Source organism: Sebastes umbrosus, chromosome 3 (genome assembly GCF_015220745.1).
Source record: "Sebastes umbrosus isolate fSebUmb1 chromosome 3, fSebUmb1.pri, whole genome shotgun sequence".
Taxonomy (NCBI): domain Eukaryota; kingdom Metazoa; phylum Chordata; class Actinopteri; order Perciformes; family Sebastidae; genus Sebastes; species Sebastes umbrosus.
This window is the reverse complement of record NC_051271.1, coordinates 34,990,386-35,003,222: the sequence shown is the minus strand read 5'-3', so window position 1 is coordinate 35,003,222 and position 12,837 is coordinate 34,990,386. Positions and strand designations below refer to the sequence as shown.

Here is a 12,837-nt window from a genome sequence, read left to right as displayed (position 1 = left end):
AATAAGATGCATTTAACAAGTAGTAACGTAGAACTTACCCATGCAGTGTGTTTTATTCATAAACAACTTTAAATCAGATCTGTCTGTGAAGGTGGAGCTAAAAAAAAATGTTTGTTGTTGGACCATAGGAATAACATGAACATGAATTTTAAAATGAGTGTAGTCCCCCTTTAAGAATCAGCTTCACTAACAAACTACAAGGAAGCATTCCAAGAAAAAGAAACATTTTTACTTTCTCTTGTTGTTTTTGTTTTTTTTCTGCATGACAGTTTTGAAAATGGAAGCAAGGCCTTAGTCACTAATTAATAAAACAGGAGAAACTTACAAATGGAGAAGGGACTTGTATAAAGATGAGAGAAAGAAGCAGACAAGAAATGAAGGGAGGAGGAGTAAGGGAAGGAACAAAACAAGAGACAAAAACAAGGGGTGTGAAGAGGAGACAAATAGAAAGAGGCAAGATCATTCCCTCCTGGTGAATAAACGAGCCATATTCTATTACTCCACGTGTAACTCCGTGCACACTCTCGCCTTCTCTTGCACTTGTTTTTCAATCACCTTCTTCTTCCATCTGTCATTTTCTCCCCCTTGCTGAAAATACTTACTGGAAGCCTCTTTGGGAAACAGAGTGTCAAAAATTCAGAATCCATCATGCACAGAGGCACACATACAACATCATAACTGAATCTGTATGGATGCAACATACTATAATTTTTGATGAAAACCACGAGCACCTTAGAGTGGGTGGCAGTGTTGTAGTACTCAAGATCAGGAGAGCACTTTTTGAAGGTCGGTCTTGGAATCGACCGTAGTTTTTATTCAGTGTTGTCTCAGAGACAAAGAGGACTCACGGTTTTTAATTTAAGACCAGTCAAGAGCACAGCTGCAGCCTGTGCATCGTCTGATTTATCTGTTAACATCATTACTGTGGTTGGATGTAAACCTAACAACCAATAACTTGACTCATTTCTAATTTGGTTGGTAAAAGACGTTTATATTGGTTTGCTCATAGAAAGCAAAGGAAAATTGTCAGAGATGAAAATTCGATACCTTTTGATTATTTTATCAATTATTTCTCATGGGACACTTATACTTACACACATATACAGTATATATGGCAATACATAAATCTTCATTTGTTTTCTGTGGGTGTTTTTTATGGGAATGTGGACCTTGGTCTTGGTCATGACTCGGTCCACTCTACAAGAATTATAGTTGGCCTCAAGCTGCTTCCTGGCAACACAAACCCAATATCATGGTGTATAAAAGACATAAAAAAACTAATGCACAATTATACATCAAATCAGATCAATGAAAGTGCAAAAAAAAGCACACTATCACTTCCTCATGAGCTATAGTTTAGCAGGTGAACAGACTCACTCCTCCTTGGACCTGTTCAGTCGGAGGTCAAGGTAATCTTTACTGCCCGCCCGAGGCAAGGAGCACACCCCCACGAGATTAAAAGAGTTATCTCCCTGACAAAGCAGAGTTTCTGCTGTCCCTTCTTATAGATTACATCTGCATTCTCTATACATCTCAGATTATTGTCCACTACTAATCCCAGTGCAGGAGGGTCCCAGAGGATTTGTGAAAGTGACGGTTTTGTCTTTGTTTTGGACAACTGGAGGAAACTGGTGTCACATGAATCCAGCAAACATGTTATGCCAAGTTTTACTGTGAAAGCTGTTTCCTTGACCTGTGCTGCCATGTCTGCTTATTTTAGGACATAGTTGGCTTTTTTTCCCCCTGTGGAGCTTGGTTGAAAATGTACAGGCCGTAGCCTATTCACTTGCTGCTTTTTTTTTTTTTAAATCGTTTCATAACTGTCCTTGCTTTCATTGTGCTTGTTATGTGTGACTGTTGGATAACATCCCCACATGTGGTCCAGCTCCACAAACTGCACAAACTGCACAATCACAAGGACCAGACTCAGGCACACAGAGCAGCAACAAATGAGTGATATTCAGTCAAATACAGATTATTATTTTTGAATAACAATCTATTATGTAGAAAGCTGAACTATACCAAGTCCAGTGTTTCTCAACAGGTCACTTGATCACTTGAGCACTTTAAAAAATAAACGTTAGCAAAAGTGTTGATGACCTCGTAACAGCTAGTTCAGTCGGACGCACTTGTTTCAAGGAATTGACCGTTTATAGAAATTGATTATACAATAACATTTGGTGGAAAAGGCTCTGCGTTTTGAAGGGTCTACCATTAGAAGAGTGTGTTAGCATATCTTTAACCAGTTAGTTAATTAGTGAAGGATCAATTCCAAGACTGTTAAGGGACTCCAGTATGCAGAAATATTTAAATACACCATTTTAGAATAGGTGTGTTCTGCATGCAAAAAACTGCATGGTTTTTGCCCAAAACTGCATGTGATTATTATAAAGTGGGCATGTCTGTAAAGGGGAGACTCGTGGGTACCCATAGAACACATTTTCATGCACATATCTTGAGGTTAGAGGTCAAGGGACCCCTTTTAAAATCGCCATGCCAGTTTTTCCTCGCCAAAATTTGCTAGTTAGAGCCTGGTACAGCCTCTGAAAAAAAAGTGAAGTCGGCCGAGAGCACTGGCGCCCTCAAGGAGTGGAAGAGGTTAATAAACCAACTGTATTGTCAGGGAAAAAATTGTAATATTGGATGATTTTGCAAAACTCCAGAGTATGTCATATGTAAAGTATAGTATCTTTTTTTTCGGGACGCAAACTAAGATCTGCATGAAAGTCTGAAGTCTTTCACACCCACCACCCTAAAACTCCACATCCTTTCTTTCACACACACTACCTCCAGCAGTCAAGTTTTTTCTGCTGTGAAAAAGGCCTATTCAGCTGGTAGCCAAGCAGTGGATAAAGTAGCTGATGCCAGCGTTACTTCAACCTAATGCAATGCTTCATTTCAGTTTTTTCATTACCTAAGAGATCTGCCTGACACCTGAAGGGTTAAAGGCCTTAATAAAGAAGCTCATTAAGGGCCATAAAAACAAACGGTAAAATCTTCCAAATAAGTGCGCATTACGTTTTCTATAAATTAATAATAGTGATAAAATAGAGGTTACGTCTGAAAGAATTTGTTTGTCCCCCGGCAACAATCTGGGTTTCTCATGTGGCCCCCCGAGGAGAACTAATTGCCCACCCCTGGTCATAATGGTGGTACTTGGAGAGTCAGATATTTTGGTACGTGGTGTAAAAAGTTTGAGAACCACTGATCTAGGATGTTCCACAACATTGTTTAAATGTTAAGTGTCTCATTGTGCTTCTGCTCTTGTTTGTTCTGTCCCGTCTCTTAACAGTCCATGGTCTTGCTGCTGCACAGCCAGCACCAGTACATCTTTGACTATGACTCAGGGGACCGTCTGTCAGCCGTCACCATGCCCAGCGTGGCTCGACACACCATGCAGACTATCAGATCCATAGGATACTACAGGAACATCTACAACCCCCCAGAGAGCAACGCCTCTGTTACTGTGGACTACTCTGAAGACGGACAGGTGTGTGTGTGTGTGTGTGTGTGTGTGTGTACTAAAACTGAAATTCATATTACATGATAGGATTTTTAGTTTTCCTTCTTTCTGTTATTTTCCTTTTTTACATACATAACAGCTTTCACACCATACACTTGAGTTAGAAGTGTCACCCATTATATTTTAAGTAGACAATGCAGTTCTACAGTAAATTGTTTTGTGACTGTGAGTCCCACCAGGTTGGCTTACTCATGATGAATCAGTATGATCAGCGACCCCTTCATCTGATCATCATTTTAATAATATTAAAGGGCTTATATCATGAAAAACTCACTTTGTCACATCCATCTGGGTATCTGGAGTGCCTACCAACCCACAAACTGGGAAATAAAGACGACCCAGTCAGTCTATTGTGGGCTGTCTAGATCAGAAAACATGTGATTCAACCAGCCAATCAGATGTGGCTCCCCTTCCTATGTCATATGCAGGCTCAGAATATATACCGCCTACTGCTGGAGATCTACCTTTGCAAAGGTGCACCATATTTTTCTCGCAAGCCAATCAGGGCTTTTTCAGGAGGGGGTCTTAAAGAGACAGACGCTAAAACGGAGCGTTTCAGATTCAGACAAACAGGATGAGAACAATAATGTGTTTTTTATACATTAAAGTGTGTAAACGTTGTTTGAGGAGAAACCCAAACTAAAAATCTGAAAATGAGGATGATATGTCCCCTTTAAAACTGAATTGCTTTCTCTCTCTCTCTTTCTCTCCAGCTCCTCAGAGTCGCCCATCTAGGCACTGGCCGCCGTATACTGTACAAATATCGCAGACAGGTATGCAATTTTCTGTTTTTACAGAGTTAACATAGTTAATAATAATAAAAATAATCATTATTAAGACTTGTCTGTAAATTTATGTTTATATATTGTAATATTTATAGCAACATTGGAGTATTAGATTAATTAATTATTTCATTTGTTCGTTAATCGTTATTTTCTGTCAACCCACATATGAATAGTTATATTGGGAATTCATTTGAATAAGATTTATTTTTCCCCAAGATCCTGAGCAGGATAATCATATACTGTATATATATATATATATATATATATAGGGAATAAATGGAAAGAAGATCTATTTTTGCATCGTGTACTTGAAAGTCATGACAGGGAGAGATCATGGATACAGCCCTGACCATGAAGAAACAGAGTCAGGTGGTCTGTTTTATTTCTCTCATCAGAACAAGCTGGCAGAGATCCTCTATGACTCAACACGGGTTAGTTTCACGTATGACGAGACCGCCGGTGTGCTCAAGACCGTCAACCTGCAGAGCGAAGGCTTCATCTGCTCCATCCGGTACCGGCAGATCGGCCCGCTGGTCGACCGGCAAATATTCCGCTTCAGCGAGGACGGGATGGTGAACGCGCGCTTTGACTACACCTACGACAACAGCTTCAGAGTCACCAGCATGCAGGCTGTGATCAACGAGACGCCGCTGCCGATCGATCTCTATCAGTTCGATGATATATCTGGGAAGGTGGAGCAGTTTGGGAAGTTTGGAGTCATCTATTACGATATCAATCAGGTAAGACAGGATTTACTGCATCCATTTAAATTGTCCTTAAATGATGGATAAGTAAGAAAAAGTACATCGTAAATCTTGACAAGGTGGATCAGACGTTGAGGTGATACTTTGATATTAGTCAGTGAAACATCCTCAATCTGACAATTTAAGTGTAGACTTTGGCATCACTCACAGCCCTCCAACCTTAATTGTCTGACTTTACTGTTTCACCCTCCCCCGTCCTTCCAAACTGAATTTTTTCACAGCTGCACCTGGCATCAAGGGGCCTCTCATTGGGGTATAGGAGATATGGCTATAGATCATATCACAACAGTTTCTACATTACTGATGATATGACAGAGTTATGTAATTGACAGCATTAAGTTTACTTGCAAATTACAAGTAAAATGTATCCCCTCAAGGACAGTGACCAATAAATATACATATCGTTTTTATTCAGATTGTTTACTCTGCATGGAACGTGAGTTTGGCCGGAGAATCGGAGCAGCGGTATTGCATTCGCTTTACCGCACTGTTGTGACAAAAAGAGAGCTGAGCCGGAAGGCAAAGCTCTCGATCTACCGGTCAATCTTCGTTCCTACTCTCCTACTCAGTCATGAGGGCTGGGTGATGACCGAAAGAACTAGATCGCGGGTACAAATGGCCGAAATTGGTTTTCTCAGGAGGGTGGCTGGCGCCTCCCTTAGAGATAGGGTGAGAAGCTCAGTCATCCCTGAGGGACTCGGAGTAGAGCCGCTGCTTCTTTGCGTTGAAAGGAGCCAACTGAGGTGGTTCCAGACACGACCAGCTGGGAGGAGGCCACGGGGGAAGACCCAGGACTAGGTGGAGAGATTATATCTCCACACTAGCCTGGGAACGCCTCGGGATCCCCCATTCAGAGCTGGTTAATGTGGCCCGGGAAAGGGAAGTTTGGGGTCCCCTGCTGGTGCTGTTGTTGCCCTCGCGACCCGACTCTGGATAAGCGGTTGAAGAAGATGAGTTTACTCTGCAAACATAATGTGTTTTGGAATGCGAACACTGACCCGCTCAAGAACACTTGAACCTACTTAACTTGTGAAGTACGTGTGTTACATAACAAAAGTACGGTAAACTAAGTCGACGTCTAATTTTGGTGTCGAACAGGACACAAACAGCGGTGTCCCGGGGTAAAAGTTATGTTTGTTTGACCCATCCATCGCCCCCAACCGTCACCCCATGTCACTCTTTAAATCCTCCTTTGCTACAGTCATGATTACTACTAAAGGTCGGTGTCGTGTTCTTTCATTCATATCGGCGATCAACCATGTGAATAATTGATAACGGCCTTCTGAAGCTACTAAAATGTGTAGCATGCCCCTTCTAAACTATATCTATGAGGCTGATAATCTCTGATAATGCCCATTCAATTTGCTGATAGCATTCAAAGCTGGTGTCTTAGGAGTGATTCTGAGATGCTTGATTAAAAAGGCCCTGAGCTATATGCTTGAATTCCTCAAATACAACCGGTGTGTTTGTGTCTACAAAGCAGGATGAAAACCTCCCTGAATGGCTCCTGTTTAGTGTTAATGCCCATTGTCTTGTCTGGTCAGTCATGTGTAGTCTCTCCAGCTGTTTGTAAACTGTTAGTCCTCTGAACTTGTCTTCCCCTGTCTCAGATCATCTCCACAGCAGTGATGACTTACACCAAACACTTCGACCAGCACGGCCGCATCAAGGAGATCCAGTACGAGATCTTCAGGTCTCTGATGTACTGGATCACCATTCAGTACGACAACATGGGACGAGTCACCAAGCGGGAGATCAAGATTGGACCGTTCGCCAACACGACCAAATACGGTTACGAGTACGACGTCGATGGACAGCTGCAGACGGTCTCCCTTAATGAGAAAATGATGTGGAGGTAGGATGATGACATTAAACTGAAACAAGCACCATCATTTGATGATGTTGATATGTTAATAGTGTAATTGTCCGGCCTTCCAGGTATAATTATGACCTGAATGGGAACCTGCATTTGCTGAACCCTGGCAACAGCGGTCGGTTAACCCCTCTACGCTACGACCTGAGAGATCGTATCACTCGTCTGGGAGATGTTCAGTACAGGCTGGACGAAGACGGTTTCCTGAGACAGAGAGGAGCCGAGATATTTGAATACAACTCCAAAGGTGGGAATTATTATGTTGGTGGCCCAGCATAGCAGTGTAAAGGCCCAGTCACACCAGAAAGTGACACAGCAAAGTTCATCTGTGTGGAACCATTGTAATTCGTCTTCAGTCTGCGTTTGTTGTGTTGTGTGAAACAAGGACCGACACTCACTTCGATCTCTGGGCTGGACTTTATTGCCCGATCAACAAACATGGAAACCCATTAGTCAGTCATGTAGGCACAGCAATCTCTAGGTGTGGGCACAATCCTCTCATACTGGCACCGAGCTGACATCAAAGCCAGAATGTATATGCTAAGGAGAAGCCTGCCAACCAATAGGAATCCACAATACATATACAAAACCAAATATGACTGGTTATAATGCTAGCAAGTGGAATCACCAAGAAAACTCTGTTACACATTCATCCTTATGAATTAGGCCACGCTAGAAGCTTGGTGACGTAGTGACTACTAGCAGGGCTGGTTGGTGAACTACTAGCTGGGAACATGCTAGCGCTAGTCTGTTACAATCATGGTCCACAATGAATTAACTTTGCTGTTTAAAATGCTGGTGTGAAAGAGCCTTAACAATGCCACTGAAATGTATACTACCACTGGGGGCCACCAAAGCCTGCATCTTTAGATTATACACATAGTTTAGTAGCTTTCAACAGCAACATTTAACTTGTTGTTGTCTCCACATCCTTATTCTTCCTTTTTATCCTGTAATTCAGGTCTTCTAGTTCGTGTCTACAGTAAAGCGGCCAGCTGGACCATCCAGTACCGTTACGACGGTTTGGGTCGGCGTGTGGCATCTAGAAACAGTCTGGGCCAACACTTGCAGTTCTTCTACGCCGACTTGAACTACCCCACCAGGATCACCCACGTCTATAACCACTCCAGCTCCGAGATCACATCCTTTTACTACGATCTGCAGGTAGCTATACGCTGGAGAAGTCCTTCTAAACATGGCGATATCATTGCTAATATACTGTATTTTTGTCAAACTTGACAAGGAAAGTACGTCAAATTTTGTGATTTCTTTTCCAAACTCAAATTTTCTCCAGCATCTCCAGCTAGAGAGAGACTCAAACATTGAATGTGGAGGAGTCTAGCTTTCTCTGCACAGTGCTCCCACTCGCTGCTATTTATGAGTCACTTTTGATTTATGACAGTCTGTGTGGAGCAGGTTTCCCTCCAGTGACCATAGGGAAAACATGGTGAATGTACAGCATCTCAATTAGAGAGGAGGTGATGGTTCTCTCTGTAGCAGCACCACTTCATCACATAAAAACACTTTAACTGCTTCACAGGTTAGGGAACCTGTAACAGTGTTTTATTGGGATGAATATGGTCACCCACACCTACAATAATTCATAATAATAATAATGGCATCATTATTTATGGCGGATTATGGAGTTAGAATACAACAGCAATAACAAAACTCATCATTATTATTATTATAATTATTATATTCATAATGTGTTTAATTGTGATGTTTATTGTTGCACAGGGCCATGTGTTTGCTATGGAGATCAGCAGTGGAGAGGAGTTTTATATCGCATGTGACAACACTGGGACCCCACTGGCTGTCTTTAGCAACAATGGACTATTGCTTAAACAGGTAGGTGTGTGTGTGTGTGTGTGTGTGTGTGTGTTGTTTCCTTGCAAAGGAAGAAAGTGCTTGATTCTATTTCGTTTATCAAATTCTATTAATCAGATCATAATCTATGTGTGTGTGTGTGTTTAGGTGCAGTACACGGCGTATGGGGAGGTTTACTTTGATTCCAACCCAGACTTCGTGCTGGTGATCGGGTTCCACGGAGGCCTGTACGATCCTCTGACACGACTGCTGCATTTCGGAGACAGAGACTACGACATCCCTGCCGGAAGGTATTCACTCGTTTCCAGTCCAAACATGAGAGGTTCATTCTCTTACAACAGGATGCTCTTCCAGCTTTGTCGTGGTCTCATCTGTTTTTTTTTTTAACGAAGGTGGACCACTCCTGACATCAGCACATGGACACGTGTCGGTAAAGACCCTCAGCCCTTCAACCTCTACATGTTCCGAGGCAACAACCCCGTCAGCAAGATTCATCAAGTCAAAGAATATGTCACAGGTAACGAGAAAACATTTACAGTATAAAAGCATTAAAGAAGAAGCCAGTACGTTTGGGGGTCTAGATGGTCCATCAGGAGACACTGAAGTAGGACTTTTTTTTCTGGTTCCAAACCAAGTGCTGTAAGCCAGTGTTTCTCAAACTATGGTACGTGTGCCACTGGTGGTACGTGTGCTCCCTCTAGTGGTATGCTGAGGAATCTCTGAAATATCTTTTAAAAAAATGAAATAAAATGAATTTAAAAACATTTATCAAAATACTACTACAAATGAAAATACCTTTACCAAGAGATCATTGAAATGGGATTTAAAATAAGTTTTGGCTTTGCTGTAATATTTTTATTTTGAAACAAAAAAACACATGCACGCACTACTACCCCGCCACGTAGCAGCTACGTAGTCGGGTAGTAGTGCGTGCAAAACATCCACGATTAGTGAGAAGCTAAACTGTGATGACAAGATAGTAAGCTGAGGTAGCTAAAATGATGAAGGGTTCAAAAACACTGCAGTCGTGGCTCCAAACGGGAACTATTATTATGGTTTTATAGAAGAGTTTAAGTGCCAGTTCTACCACTTTGTACAGCGTGGCTGTGGCTGACAAAAGTCAACAATAAGTAATATTATTATTACGAATAAATTTGCCTCCTGCGTGAACTGTGCATTGCTGACTAGGGTAGGCCTGCGCTACTGTATTTTAACATCGGTCTTAATGGTGGTACTTGTAGAGCCAAATATTTTCTGAGGTGGTACGTGATGTAAAAAGTTTGAGAACCACTGCTATAAGCTGTTTCAATGGAACTGCATTGCTAGGCAACAGCTTGGGTCAATGTTTACTTCCTACAACAAGGAACCTACAAAAGAAGGAAGGGTCATAAGGTCACTGAACTCACATTAGTGCTAAGCCCGTAGTATTCTATATATATTTGATTGTAATAGAGCATCTTTGTTATCAATATCTAACCAACCATCAAACTGTTAATGATATTTAGTAATATTAATAATAATAATAATAATAATGTTTCCTAGTATTGTCAGGAGGTGGTACTAATCGTCAAATTGTATAAACTTGTATAAATCTGGACCTTTATACAGGTACTTGCAAAATTAGGATGGTGCCACGATGACGTAATAACCCTTCCTTCTTTTATAGGTTCATCGTGCTGCAACAGGAAATAAACTTGGAACACATTTGGAATGTTTACATTTACAACTGTGAAGTGGTCTATGTAAGGGATAATGTACAGCGAGCCGGTCATTGTTGTAAAATAAACCCCGACTGGGCGATGCAGGACTGTGTGGGTTTATTTCATAACAATGACCCACTAGCTGTACATTATCCTGCTTCTTACACCGCTACTTACTTAAGAAATCAATACTTTGACACAAAAAAATGGTCCTCAAGAGTCCGACATCATACCTGCTCCCATAGCAACGGTCTGTTATAAAGAAATAACAGACAGCAGAATGCTGTGATTGGCCAATCAGAATTGAGTATTCAACAAAGCTGTGTAATAAATAAGTATCGACGTCCTTCAAAGTTCTATTCTAGATCCCCTTCTAATCACTACGGTTAATACTACATAAATACAGTAAATGTACATTTGGCAACCAAAACTTGTTTCAGCAGAATACTTTTAAGAAATACAGGGTGATTCTTTCATTTATTTGTAGATTATTCATTGTCTAAAGGTTCGATAAATCATGAAGAAATTTTAACAATATTCAAATGTTTTGTTGCGTCACTTTATTACTGCACTGGATGCAGTTTGCCAACAGACAGTATAGTGGAACTATATTGTTTCATGTTGTATTTCATCAGCCTGAATAATGAAGTGGGGGTAGGAATTCTATCACACATGCTATACTGATGAAAACTAATTATTTGTAAGTCTGCCTGTTTCCTTCGAGAATAGTTTGGTAGTAATAAGTAATAATTGGCATTAATGTTTTTGCAACATTGCCCAACAGTATGGTGAAATAATTAAAATGTTCCATCTGCCAGATGGAAAGTAAACTTATCTTGGGAGACATGAAGTAATCCAGCATAAAAGTTGGGTCAGATATAAATTATTTTGGATTGTAGTAATTGGAAGCTGCAACATTACTTTTTTTAGTAATGAGCTGCATGAGATGTTTGTTAAAGTTATTATAAGAAGTATGTTCAGCTGGTGCCTCTATTGAGTGCAAATCATTAAAGCAACACGACTTGAAAGCACTCGTCCACTTCTTTTATTTTTCTCTTTTCCTTCATCCACTGCTCTCTCTATCTCTGTAGATGTCAACATCTGGTTGGTCACATTTGGCTTCCATCTCCACAACGCCATCCCCGGATTCCCCATTCCCAAGTTTGACCTAACGCAGCCGTCGCTGGAGATGAAGAAGAGTCAGCTGTGGGATGACCTGCCTGTATGTATCCTAAGTACTCTTAGATAGAAAGGTTGAAAGAATCACAGATGCAGATGTGTGTTGTATTAACAGCAGACTGTACTCTGTCGTCATATCTGATGGGCAAATCCACATTTAACCACAAACCTTCAAGCATTGATCAGTGATGTGACGGCAGGTGTTTTGTTGTTACCTGTTGTGACATCACTGCTCATGGCTGTATTATTATGGTAAATGGTAAATGGACTTGCATTTACACTGATCAGACACAATGACCTTTAGGAAAGAAAAGTTTTCATACATGCAAAATAAAAACACAATAAAAGAAGAAAATAAGATGAAATGGAGAAGAAAGTCATGGAGCGAAACACATTCATAAAATCGAGATGAAAACTACAAACTGAAAATTGAGAAGGAAATGAAGCAGTTGAAAAGAAGGGAGTGAAAAAGGGTGAGAAAATCAAGATACAACCTGACTTCATAGAGAAAAGAAAATGAGGAAATGGAGGGGAAAGAGAGGAAACTGTTGGAAGAAATGGAGTGAGAATAACGAGGAGAGAGGACAATAAAGAGTCATCCATCGAAACCAATCCTTCTTGGCTCAAAGCTGCATTCTACTGCTCCTTCCTCTTTTCTTTACACTCACTCAGTTATGGTTGCTATTTATACAGGACAGGTTATCACACTTGCGCACAAAGAGTGAGAGACTGTGCTGAAATTCAGTGAAATAAAGACGCCAACATGAACACTGCTTAATGAAGACAGAGACTAAAATAGATGTGGCAGATTCAGAAAGGAACTGGGAGGAAAAAAACGACAGAAAATGAGGAGGGAAAGGAGAGAGACTTGGACCGACTGGCAGTGTTCTTTGAAGTGCGAATGTACTGGACTTATTGGTGCAGTTTGGGAGCAGTAATGGCCTTTCTCACCGGGAAATTCAGAAGCTACAGGGGTGTTGATCGGCCAAGGCCACACATGTACATGTGCACACACACACACACACACACTTTTATGTATTGGCACCAAACAATTTGCAGTTGAGTTCCTCTTTTGCTTCTTTTGTTGTGTGTGTTTATATCTTGTTAGTTCTTTAGTGCAGTGCCATTCTGCAACTGCTCCTTTCTAGTTTATTCTGGTTTATTTCGCAGAGTGCAAAATGCA

General features: G+C 41.0%; 1 protein-coding gene across 9 annotated transcripts in view; it reads left to right on the top strand.

Annotated features, from left to right (window-relative positions):
* LOC119485982 (teneurin-3) overlaps positions 1 to 12,837 on the top strand; it is a 387,301-nt gene that overhangs the window by 370,110 nt on the left and 4,354 nt on the right. For all 9 annotated transcript variants that reach the window (XM_037765855.1, XM_037765854.1, XM_037765852.1 and 6 more), the window contains 10 exons: positions 3,293 to 3,490; positions 4,237 to 4,296; positions 4,704 to 5,048; positions 6,683 to 6,927; positions 7,011 to 7,192; positions 7,907 to 8,109; positions 8,686 to 8,796; positions 8,923 to 9,065; positions 9,168 to 9,292; positions 11,567 to 11,697. In XM_037765855.1, coding sequence (XP_037621783.1) covers positions 3,293 to 3,490; positions 4,237 to 4,296; positions 4,704 to 5,048; positions 6,683 to 6,927; positions 7,011 to 7,192; positions 7,907 to 8,109; positions 8,686 to 8,796; positions 8,923 to 9,065; positions 9,168 to 9,292; positions 11,567 to 11,697 — 1,743 coding nt within the window. The remainder of the gene's footprint in view (positions 1 to 3,292; positions 3,491 to 4,236; positions 4,297 to 4,703; positions 5,049 to 6,682; positions 6,928 to 7,010; positions 7,193 to 7,906; positions 8,110 to 8,685; positions 8,797 to 8,922; positions 9,066 to 9,167; positions 9,293 to 11,566; positions 11,698 to 12,837) is intronic.